At 42.5% G+C, this 12,485-nt stretch overlaps 1 protein-coding gene across 1 annotated transcript in view; it reads right to left on the reverse strand.

The window, feature by feature from the left end:
* LOC136885014 (guanylate cyclase 32E) overlaps positions 1-12,485 on the reverse strand; it is a 355,176-nt gene that overhangs the window by 180,321 nt on the left and 162,370 nt on the right. Inside the window, exon 5 of the mRNA XM_068230059.1 lies at positions 9,685-9,871. Within this exon, the coding sequence (XP_068086160.1) occupies positions 9,685-9,871 (187 nt within the window). The remainder of the gene's footprint in view (positions 1-9,684; positions 9,872-12,485) is intronic.

The following is a 12,485-nucleotide window of genomic DNA, read 5'->3' on the forward strand; positions in this document are numbered from 1 at the left end:
AGATTTTCTGACTTTCTCAGAATGTTGTACCACGTCAAGTCTTCTCCTATTAATTCGATTTCTCATATTCTCCAAACATGCATGCCCATCTCAGCATTCTATTTTCTGTTAAGTTCAGTTTTTCCCCAACTTCTTGCCTCATATAGGTAGGCCTTTCAGAAATTAAGTTTCCTACATCTTTTCTTGTAAAGTAAACGTAGATAGCCGGAAAACATGAGTATGCGCGACAAATCCACGACGTAGGAATACAAGTGCCGCCTGGTGTCAGTAGCGCAGCAGCAGTGGCCGTATTCTTTCTCCCGCCGCTTGCAGTTTCTACGGAGATTACGACGGGCCGTGGAATGCTCTCTACAAGTGTTGTGTTGATCCATGGCAATGCTTGGCGCTCAGCGACGGTTCTGTAGGAGATCAGCTGGGAGGTCTTCGATCATCCACTGCACAGTCCTGATCTTGCTCCCAGTGATTTTCATCTTTTCTGGCACACCAATAAATTTCTGTACTCTTGTCAGCATTTTTACACGGACGAAGAGCTGAAGACGAATGTTCCATTCCCGGGCGGCAGACTTCTGCTACACCGGCATATAAACGTTGATCCCATGATAAGACAAGTGTTTCAGTTCTGGTGGTGATTATGTCTAAAATAGCTCCAACATTGCTGCATTCAGTGGCGATGAAGTTTTTCATGTAACTGTGGTGTCTGTTTTTTAAATAGGGAAACTTAGTTTACGAATGGCCCTCGTATCATTTCTGGTCTCACCACCGTCTTGTGTATATGTCGTATAATTTTCTGATATCTTCTTGCTCCACAGTACATTCCATGTCTTTCCCCAGTTAAACCATCCCGACCGTATCTTGAGCTTTATTTCCTCCTGCAGTCCCCCATCCTTTGGTATAACTGCACCAACTTGCTGCGGGGACACTTCAGGCGTGCGTTATTCGACAGACACCGTCGAACGTTGCGAAGATGGTGCTCGAAAATCGCATGACGCTATCTGTTACCATAACTCGCGAATTCTATACTACCACAGATCATGCAAAGTGCACCATGAATGTGCAACAAAAGACATGAGGACTGGCTTCAAGCCTCAGAAATCCCCCTCCATAAACCATACATATAACCAGCGAATGCGAAAAGGAGCGTCCATTGTTGTCCATTGTCCGTGGATTACTGGAAGAGCCTGATATCGTGGAAAGGAGTAATGAAAGACACTGTACCACATGGGGATGGTTTGTTTGAGTAGATCACTTCGCCATGGTAATAAATTAGGGTCCGCTCGCGGGCAGTTTGTAGACAACCTGTTTCCTGACTGTAACGTAAATCCATATATAACGTTTGTTTCTCAAGTTTATCCAACTCTCTTACATGAACCCCGCTTGTGAGCTTATTCCAAAAGAAAGTGACATTTTCCGCCGTGACTTCTCCTCTTCCACTAGACCGTGGTGAAGGTTCCCGCTTGTAACGTAATCCATTTCGGCTACAACGTTCATTTTCTTCAGTCTCTCTCCAGTCCAACGATCTCCCCGGATACGCAGTGACGAATATTAGCAGGGTTGATGAATGGCCATGACCGAGAAACATATTTATGATCATTTGATCTCCCAGTAAGGACAGGTGGTTTCTTAAAAAAAACTGACTGTTTTTTATTGAACAGCTGTTATTATATGGGAGTTAAATAAGTAAGGTGGACCATCAACCAGTGTGCGTAGTGTGGATAAGCGTAGATATTATAATTATACAGGCAGTAATTCGAACTAACGTTCCAGGCTAATGACATACTAATGTCGCTTTCTAAGCAGTGAAAATGTGTGAATTTTAATTCCACTTTCAACTCCAGTTGAGAACTATATCCAGTTTAACTATAAAAATTTGCTGAAGTGATGAACAGGCTCATCCATCCCATAAGTTATTGTTTAACGCCGCAGTTGTTCAATGTCTGTTTATTGCAAATTAGTGGTGCTAAATATCTGTTTCATTGTATCTAACTCAGCAAAACGCACTAGTAAGGAGTAATTACTTTATACAGGACGTCATGAGGATACCTTTCTGTTTCCTTCCACCAGTATTGCGCAACATCATGGACCAGTGAGGTAAGAATAATCAATATTTGCTATAACTAAGGCTCCAATTCTTCGGCTGTAATAAATTAGAATGCATACTAATTTAGCTAGTGGGAAGCGTCAGCTAGCCCGCTGTTCCGAAATGTACTTAAAATAACATAGATGCGAGGGGTTCTGATAGGTCGTACGCCAAACATTTATGCAAATCTCATAGCAAGACCGTTTTGCGGTTGGAGTACACGTGTTACTCGCCTCAGTAAGATTGCAAGACCCATTACTGAATACAAATCGGGATCTAATTATAACTAGGGGAGTAGTAATAGCTTCTTCAAGGGCGCACAACGCTCATGTTTAAAGAGTTGCATAAACATCAGGGACACGGCCCTTCAAAACTGTTATTATTTATGCAAATTTTCCTGCTGAATTTTCGTGCAAGCTTGAAGACGCCTTCGACTTGTTGAAATCCAAGCTATTTCTGCACGGAAATCGTCTCGCTACGTATAACATTTCAACAATTATTAGAAAAGTAGATATAGGTTTTAACAAAAGTGGTTTTAAACTTCTCAATAATATTAATCAATACATAACTTACAAAAAGTATAAAATGAAAAAGGCGTGATTTGATACAATCTGGTGATGTTTTTTTTCAAAAACTAAACATGTCATTCTACTTTAATTAAGGTGTTCTTAAAGGCATAATCCGTTATTATATGTCTTCTCCTTCAGGTAGTTTCTACATTGTATTTATTTATTCCGGTAGACCGAAGCACGTACATATGTTTATGTACCAAAGGTGCTGTGAACAGGAAAGAGCCTTGCGAACCACTGCTTAAGGTGGTTGGAGCAACAGATGTGATGCTTCGCCCAAACACAAAAAGTATAACGAGGTGAGGTTTTGTATTTCAACGTCGTTACGCTCCTGCAGCGAAGGTGACGTAATTTCCTGCTGTTGATGGATGTCAAGCAGACAGTGATACCAACCGGGCCTAATAAACCGTGGCCAATTGAGAGTGTACATTGGTGAGCGGCCAGAAGCTATTCACATCCAGTTTAGTGGCCATTCCCTGCCACAGTGGTAATATTTATCATTCGCATACACTGTTTCTTTATGATTCCAAGGAAGGGGACTGCTTTATAGTATAATAACAATTCTTCAACTCTCAGAGAAAATTCAGTTATAAGTTAAATTTGATTAAAAAGAGCAAAGGAAATTCATAGACGTAAACGCTTAGAAGACTTAGAACAGACATCGCCATTTGGCCTGTGTCGACAGCTGAGCGTGCGGGAGGAGACACTCTGTCTGGTTGGTTTACACGAAGAATGATCCCTAAAGGCAAGAAAAATTGGCACTAATGGCAGGAGGAAATCATTTGCGACAGAGCATAATGTTTTATTACGTAAATTATTGTTTTGAGAAGGAGAATACATTTTGTTGTATTTTATTGGATCAAACGTCTTTCCCTATATTTGATTTAAGCCAGTCATAGAGAGAAGCATCACAGTCTGAGCCGAGTGACGTACATTTCAAAACCTTACTGAAGAAAATACACTACTGCGATCTGGGGGTATGGTACAGATATTGTGCACGCAAGGATAAAATTCGTTTCAGACAATGCCCAATAACGTCCAATAAATCCTTTAATATCTTTTGTAGACTTAAAGTGCTTTTGAAGTGCATAATTTGTACGGAAGTAAAACATGATCAAGTGAAAGATTATACACTCGGTTTGAAATGAAAAGGGGTTCAAAAATGGCCTCCCTTGATGAAATTTCGTGGAGTAAACAAGGCGAGGAGGGGCTGCCTGGCCGAGGCGGTAAAGGCCGCCCGGAAGGACGTGGATTCGAATCCCCGTCAGGAAGTCGTAAAATTTAAGAAACGAGATTTCCACTTCCGGAGGTGCATATGGCCCTGAGGTTCACTCAGCCTACACCAAAATGAGTACCAGGTTAATTCTTGGGGGCAAAGGCGGCCGGGCGTAGAGCTAACCACTCTACCCCATCACGTACCGAGGTTAACAATGGTGGAAGCCTTTACCTTCCACTCCTCCAAGGGCCTTCATGGCCTGTACGGAGGTGACTTTGCTAAACAAGGTGAGGAGGGCTAACCTAATGCATGAGAAGTTTCCCTTCAACGGCCGTTTAGTCTTCAGTCTGGCAAAATAACCGTGAACACGTAGACACTGATCCCACAGACGCACCACGTTGAACATCCCCGTGTGGTAAAACACCACGTCCTGCTGCGCATCATCGTCGACTGTGATAATCACGTGGGAGAGATCAGGATCCAACACCCACTTGTTGTTGTCCATAGCGGATGAGGCTAGCCTCCCAGATCGATCGGCGTCTTGTGTCGAAACGCGACCCGCACGGAACTTGGTGCACCATTCCACAAGGGTAATTTTTGACAGGCACGCTGCCCCATATTCAGTCTTCATTCTACTTTGGATGTCGACTGGTGTTTTTCCTTCGGCAGCCAAGAACACAATGACAGTACATTGGTCCTGTTTGGACGCATTTGGTAATAACGTCGCCATAGTTCACGGGGTCGAATTTAACGTATTTACCTCGACACGACTGCCACACTAATCCCCTTGCCTACATGTCCGTGTTTATTTACCCGCATCGGAGTCTCGCAACATTGCTGCAGCAACGCTCTCAAACGGAAAAGATTTTGATCACGCCCTATAATACACTCCGGAGTTTTAGGCAGTTACAGGTTAGAATGCCAACTGATTTGGATATTAGGAAGTGTTGTCTAGTCCGTCCGTCCGTTATGCAGCGAGAGTAACATAAATTCTAGGGGTTCTGAATGGCCATATCCTTATTCTTTATAGAAAACTCATAGCATAACAGTTGTGCAGTATACTTGCTACTCTCTTCAGTAAGTTTGCATTCTAACCTGTAACTTCCTAGAAATGCGGGCTCTGATAATTAGAGACTCAAAGATGCAGAGGGAGATGCGAATGTTACCATACACTCATCTTTTGAGGCAAGGTAAGTAACGCCTTTATCATGTTGCTAGAAGCATACACCAGAGGCTGCCAGGTGTTTAGTTACCAATCTGAATTGCTCTTCCACTACGTTCCAGATATTTTTTACGCAAGTGTACGTTTAATAATACACTATTCCCCTAAATGTAAACATCCAAATAACTATTGGAGGGAAACATAGAACACTTCACCGTTGAAATCGATGCATTGTGGAGAATAAGCCATTTTGTTTACATGCACGTACCACTGCTCGTACATTAGGGATTCTATACGTTTTAAATAAATGTTCGGTCGTAAGCTTTCAAGCCAAGGCTAATTTCGTAAGTTTGAAGGCCCTTGTCCACTGAAATGCTCACTGACTGGCTCTTATGTCTCATTTATAAGGACGTTGACCAAGATAATATTATTTCGTCAATAGAAACAACTCGCCTGTTGCCATTTGACGATGCAGTAGTTTTTCTCGTAAGAATATGAGGAACCACTTAAAGCCAGTTTGAAGGCCACAACCGAACTTACACTTGCTTTAATTTACCGTAGGTCTACTTATTCGTGTACTCTGATTTGGAGATGTGAACGTCAAAGCCAGCAGTGAGCAGAACTGACAAGATCACAGCATATGACACCCACATTTCAAGTCCTCTTTGTCCTATCGATTGGAGCTCAAGAATATGTGTGGGGTGACTCACTTCGTGGTAGCGTGGAGATAGTAACTTAAGATTGCTGGGGTCACGCACGAACACCTGCGATCAAAGGTCGCTGCACTCGAAATTCACAGAGAAAGAGTCGATCCTAAAATAGCCGGTACATCCATATTCAGTCCCGTTATCGAACAACTAATCAGAGAGCTCACCTGCTCACGACTTGCGGGGCTTGGCCGGCCACTCCAGGGACTCTAAATCTGGCGCCAACTGAGGAGCTGTCTGCTACGAGAGCTACCGCATCCCAGCAATACAGCTCACCACGTATCTCTCCTGTATTACTCAAAAGACGGTCTACTTTGGTGAGCCGACGCTAGTGTTTTTAGTAGAAGTTGGTAGATGACAGCGGGGCGAGGAATTGTGAGTGAAACGTCCGCGAATCTTTTATCAGGTCTGAAATGGCTTATTAGAGTGAAACGAGTGACGGGCAGACTAACAGATAAGTCACTGTTTCAGCGCGCTGTTCTGACACTAGTTCCTCGCATGGCCGACGACAGTCGTATTTGTAATACCTGTGTGATATGGTAACACACTAAGATGTGTCCCGTACAACTAATGCCCTATGATATTTGCATAATCATTAGGGGCACTCTCTGTGAGAACTCCTAAAATGTATGTTACCCTTGCTACACTATAGAAGAGAGGGTTGCACGACACTTCCTACTAATGAAAATAGTTTACATTCTGACCTATTACTTCCTAAAAGTTCAGCGTCTAATGAGAAAAATAAGACGAAGAAAATTTATATGATAAAATTAAAACTAGCAGTATGGATAAAATAATTAAACCAGGCACGGGGGCTGGGTGTATGTGTTGTCTTCATCATCATTTCATCCTCATCACGACGGGAAGGTCGCCTACAGGAGTCAAATAGAAAGACCTGCACCTGGCGAGCCGAACCCGTCCTGGGATATCCCGGCACTAAAAGCCATACGACATTTCATTTTATTATTATTATTATTATTATGATTATTATTATTATTATTATTATTATTCCGTTTCGGCCACCTATGGTGCACACTTTAAAAACACTTTTCTGTCCTAAGCTTTCACACTCGCTCAGTACTCCAGCGTCCTTCTTCGGTGAGCTTCCTTCCGTTCTTCGGTCTTCGTGTTGCCTGTCTTCATTTTAGATTTTATTCGAAAATTCTGTAGACTTCAAGCAAAGCAAAGCCAAGTGATCTCCGTACAAGCCACGAAGGCCTTTGGAGTGGTGCAATTCTACTATCCGTAACGTCGGCACTTGTTGCGGTGGAGTGGTTAGCTCTACGTCCGGCTGCCTTTGTCCCAAGGAGTTCAACTGGTACTCAGAGCCATGTGCACATTCGGAACTGGACATTTAGTTTCTTAAATTTTACAACTTCCAGACGGGGATTCGAACCCACGTCCTTCCGGAGGAATCGCGCACCCCTTTACCGTCTCGGCCTGACAGCCCCTTATACACCTTCAAGATTATTATTATTATTATTAGTATTATTATTATTATTATTATTATTATTATTATTATTATTATTATTATTATTATTATTATTATTATTTTGCTAGTAGTCTAACGTCGCAATAACACGTCCAAGGTTACAGAATAATGGGAAAGGGCTTCGTTTCGGAGGATACCGCCCTTGGCGTAATTAAGGTACGAGCCTTGCATTTGCCTGGTGTAAACATTTGAAACCACGGAAAACCATATTCTACGCAGTGGACGGTGGGTTTCGAACCCACCATCTGCAGAATACAAACTCTCAGCTACGTGACTCTAACCGTACGGTTAATTTTCTCGGTGTGTATTATTATTATTATTATTATTATTATTATTATTATTATTATTATTATTATTATTATTATTTTAATACGGACAATAAAAACGCAACTCTAGTGAATCTACAAACCCTGTTGGAACATTGAGAACACTGCCGGCAGAGAAATGCCCGTATTGTTGATAAATCCTCCACAGCCCAACGCCTGTCTTCTTTTCTAACAGTGAGTGACACACGGACGTCCTCTCTGCGGCACTTCAACAGCTGCTACGCGCCTGCGGTTGAAGGCCTCACCAGTTTCATGTGCCGTTCCGTGCAGCACTGACGGCTACAGTTTTCAACTTTACTTGGACGACAGTCGGTAGCAACCAATGGTATTCAGTAGACTGTGACACAGGTTTTCACACGTTTAGACTGAATTTTCCGTGCTGCCACACATTCCGATGATGTAACAAGTTTACCTTGACTTATTAAACAACCTCCGTAAAACAAAGTATCCACAATTCTTATTTCAGACAGAATGTAGTAGAATTAATGTAATGCTGTGTTTATCGCGAAATAATCCTTCCACACTACATTCCATCGAATATGAGTGTAAGAATGTCTGCATAATCGAAAGGACGTATCCAGTCGTGCTCGTAGAGACATGTGGTATAAGCAGGTGTTCTGTAAGACCGCTTACATAAACGAGAGGGGTAAGAACTCTAAGAGCACCTGCTGTGTATGCAGTCTTTAGCACAGGAAATGAAACGAGACATACGACACTGAAACAAGGAGTCAGAAATGTAATACAGCACAGCCTAAGCGGTAAGGACTGTGTGTTGCACATGTCGTACGGTAAGTTTAGATTATATCAGAAGTAAAACAGTCTAACGCAGTCGCCATGTTTCTGAGAGTCTTACTTACGAGGGCTGTGAATAAAGTACCGGCAGTATTTAATGAACTAACAAGTACATTCCTTCAATGCAGTCACCCGCAAAGTCTAATACTTTGTGCTAAATGTCGGAGGTCGTAGGGGGCCGTTGGAAAGGCGTTCTCTGTTGATGACAGGGACGGAGCGCCCTACTGCGCGAAGCACAGATGCCACGTCAGGATATCGGAGGCCTCCGAGGGGTAGGCTTATCTTCAGAAACAGGTCGAAGTCACAAATACTCATGTCTGGTGAGTACGGAGGCTGTTCCAAGACCTCATTCCGACCCGCAGAAAACGCCTCGACCCACCGTACAACTGTCCTCTATACGGTAACGCATTCTGGCTACAGGCAACACGTAACCCTCGATAACATTCTAATGCATTTTTGTTACGGGCAGTCTCGATTTTAATTCACGAACGCTGATGACCTTTCGAAAACATGCTTTAGGGAAGTGAAATCGGCACTCTTCACTTCAACACCACACAGCAACAACACTCCCAACTGGATGCCCGTCAAATGCACACTACAGCGCCACCTGGCCGCTCCCATATCCCGATCTCCTGCGAGTGTCTGGACTACTTTCTTTACAGCCCTCGTATATCCCGTGACAACCAAATTAGATTAAAATGACAACGCAAATGAATACCAAACTTCAGATATTCTGTAACAGAGTAACTTTTTCTCTCTGAACAATAATTCCTAGAACATCGAATCACTACAACAGAAATCACTACAAAAGAAATTTAAAACATATCAAATGAGTAATTTTTATTCTTCACAATATCCTCGTGAGGTGGAATCTGATTGGATCTTTATTGAACAACTCGTGCAGCAACTAGAAATAGTTAACAAGTGTGTTTAAAATAGATGTAATATTTTTCACTCAGAATCACATCGGATTATATCCTAAATTTTTTCATCCCACCAAACACACTTTTACGAATGTCTGCATACCCGCAAGGGGTAGATCGTATTATAACTACAGAACGGATGTTCAGGTATCTATATGTTCGAATGCAAACTTACTGAACTTACTGCGGCCCGGACAGCAGTTCTGCAATGAGGTTTGTATAAACATTGGTGGCTCGTCCTATTGCAAGTTATGTTACTCCGGCTACCGCAAGGAAGAGCGGGCTGGACTACAATCGCTACACTTCATTCCAACTTATTACAACCTCAACACCCGGGCTCCCTCTGCTACAAAGATACATAAATAAGTATACTATAGAACACATAATTTGTTGATATTTTAGTGCAGTGTTGGTACTCACTCCTGGTATCCAGGTAGGTCTCTTCCACAAGCTGATGGAACGGGTTTTCTGAGTACCCATGGTGATACGGAATTCCCCAAGTCCTTATGAACCGAACGTTGATATTGGCCGCCTTCAGAGCTGCCAGGATGGTGCTGGCGATCTTACCGAACTCAGACTCGGGGGAGTCCAAGTAGAAGAAGGCAACCTGCAACAGAATGGATAACATCTTTCAAATGTTCACCCTTCAGTGCTACATAAATATTAGGAAATTCGGGCATGTATATCTATTGTAAATTCCCTGACCTCAACAGGAACCGGCTCAAGTCGATACATCCACCAATGAGGCATGTAAATCAGAGAACGATTTCGACGCAAATGCCCAGTAGAAAGAAACATGGAGCTTGGATACCATCCTTCATCTTTGGTATTTCTAAGTGATGGTGTTATTTTTACAGTGTTAATATTATAGTAAATCACTTCATTGCCAAATCTACTGTATGTTAACACAAGTACTATCGAAGTTGAAAAAGTATTAATATGGCACGCCATATAATTCTTGACGTACCTCTCTAATGCATAACTCATCAAATACAAACCACAAGCATAGATTCTGAAACAAAATATTATCTCGCATGTTTTTTATAGTAGTGTATCTTCCTTTCAACGCAAACCACGACCCAAGACTAAGCAGACTTTATCTTGCATTTTCTCATTACATTTATAGACTTCGGTGTTTAATACTCAAATTTACGTATGTCTTTGTGTTAATGACTTGTCCATTTTGTTTACTATGACTGAAAATGATCTCTAGGCAGGTTGAATTTAGTTCCTTTTGGTGTTTATAACTCGCGCCATTTATTAACTGCTTATTGAATAGGTCGACACTTTTTCAATGTGAATTGTAATTGTTTGTTAATACGGATCATGATGAAAACCATAACTTACGATATTAACACAATGGAAATATTTAAGGTTGTCTGTGAATTTTCATGCAGTTGCCTTGTATTCACCATGCTACGCTACCTGTAATGAATTATTGTAAGATTAGATTTTGTGCGGCTTCCTAACTGACTGCCTTGTAATTATGCTACTCTTTATGCAAGAGATTACTTTAAAACGGATTTTCTCTTTATTTCTTAAGAGATCCTTTGCCTGTGATTGCAATTATTATGGTGCAGTGTATGGCAACCCATTAGTCTCATTTCACTGATACGGGATGGGGACGAGATAACGTGAAACTCTCTGGCATGTTTTAACGGTCGGGTGTCCTTCCCAACGTCAAACTCAGTTGAGGAGGTAATGGTATAATAATGCCATTTGTTTTACGTCCCATTAACTACTTTTACGGTCTTCGGAGACGCCGAGGTGCCGGAATTTAGTCCCGCAGGAGTTCTTTTGCGTGCCGGTAAATCTACCGACACGAGGCTATCGTATTTGAGCACCTTCAAATACCACCGGACTGAGCCAGGATCGAACCTGCCAAGTTGGGGTTAGAAGGCCAGCGCCTTAACCGTCTGAGCCACTCAGCCCGGCTGGAGGTAATGGATATATGGTGGTGAATGAAAGTGAGTAAGGAGGTACAAGGAATCTGCTGCGGTCCAGGCATTTGCCTGGAAGCGAAAATGGGAAACCACGGAAAGCAGTTTTGAGGACAGCCGACGGTGAGGCTCGATCCCGCTCCTCTCCCGAATGCAGAGCTTGGTTTTATAGCCCTAACACGCCGGCAACTTTTACGTAACAATAATGTAAGTAATTTTTAAACAATGCATTAATACATTTGACCACAGACCGGAGTATTATTAGGATGTGACTGTGTTGTTCTGGGAGACTGCGATCCAAAGAGTTTAAGTGTAAAGATAAAACAATGTGTTTTCATGTAGCAAACTTCAGTGAAAATAAAACTCCACAGCCTGTTTCCAATCACTCAACCGTGTCGGAAATGGAATGAATGAAGCCCCCATCTAGCGGCAAGGATAGGAATTGTGCCGACTGCCGAAGCCTGTCGCACTCCTCTGGGACAATGACTGTCAGATGAAATGAAATGCTATTGGAGAGTGTTTCTGGAATGAAATATGCCAGGGAAAACCGAAGTACCCGCAGAAAAACATCTTCCGCCTCCGCCTTGTCCAGCACAAATCACACATGGAGTGACTGGGATTTGAAGTACGGAACCCAGTGGTGAGAGGTCGCTGCGCTGCCACCTGAGTCACGGAGGCTTCTATTCTCTTGTATTATTATTACGTATTTAACTTTGAAGTTATTTGCTGAATAATCACAACAAACACGACTAGAGCAACAGATATCTCTAGAGCTCTCGTCACATTGCTACAGATACCGTGCTCCTTTCCTTCGGTCGAGTTTTACTCGGGGACTTAGTCTATGTGTCACGAAGTGTACAAGGCATAGATTTATCTCTGCAACATGTGTCGAGTGAGTTTTAAAGCTGCGCCGTTATTTCACGGAGAGACAATCCCGCTACACACGGCTTTATCAAGCTTGCGAATTGGGAAATGTCTCCCGCAGTCTGTGAACCAGCTGACAGATGGAGCCAATAACACTGTTGGGCGAGCAGCATGTCTGCGAGGTAATTTACAATGTTACCTTAGAAGTCGGACCAATAAAATACCCGTCTGCCGTTTAGTTCACTCTAGACGTCTTAAGTCGACCTTCTTTTGGAATTCGAGTAAGAGCATCAGATTTACGTAACACAGCTGTACCGTACCCCTGATGTTTATGCAAAGCTCATATCATAACAGTTATACAGGATAGATTATAGTAGTTATCCGTTTCATTATGGTTGCATTCTGACTTATTTTGGA

The sequence above is a fragment of the Anabrus simplex genome, chromosome 13 (genome assembly GCF_040414725.1).
Source record: "Anabrus simplex isolate iqAnaSimp1 chromosome 13, ASM4041472v1, whole genome shotgun sequence".
In the NCBI taxonomy this organism is placed as follows: domain Eukaryota; kingdom Metazoa; phylum Arthropoda; class Insecta; order Orthoptera; family Tettigoniidae; genus Anabrus; species Anabrus simplex.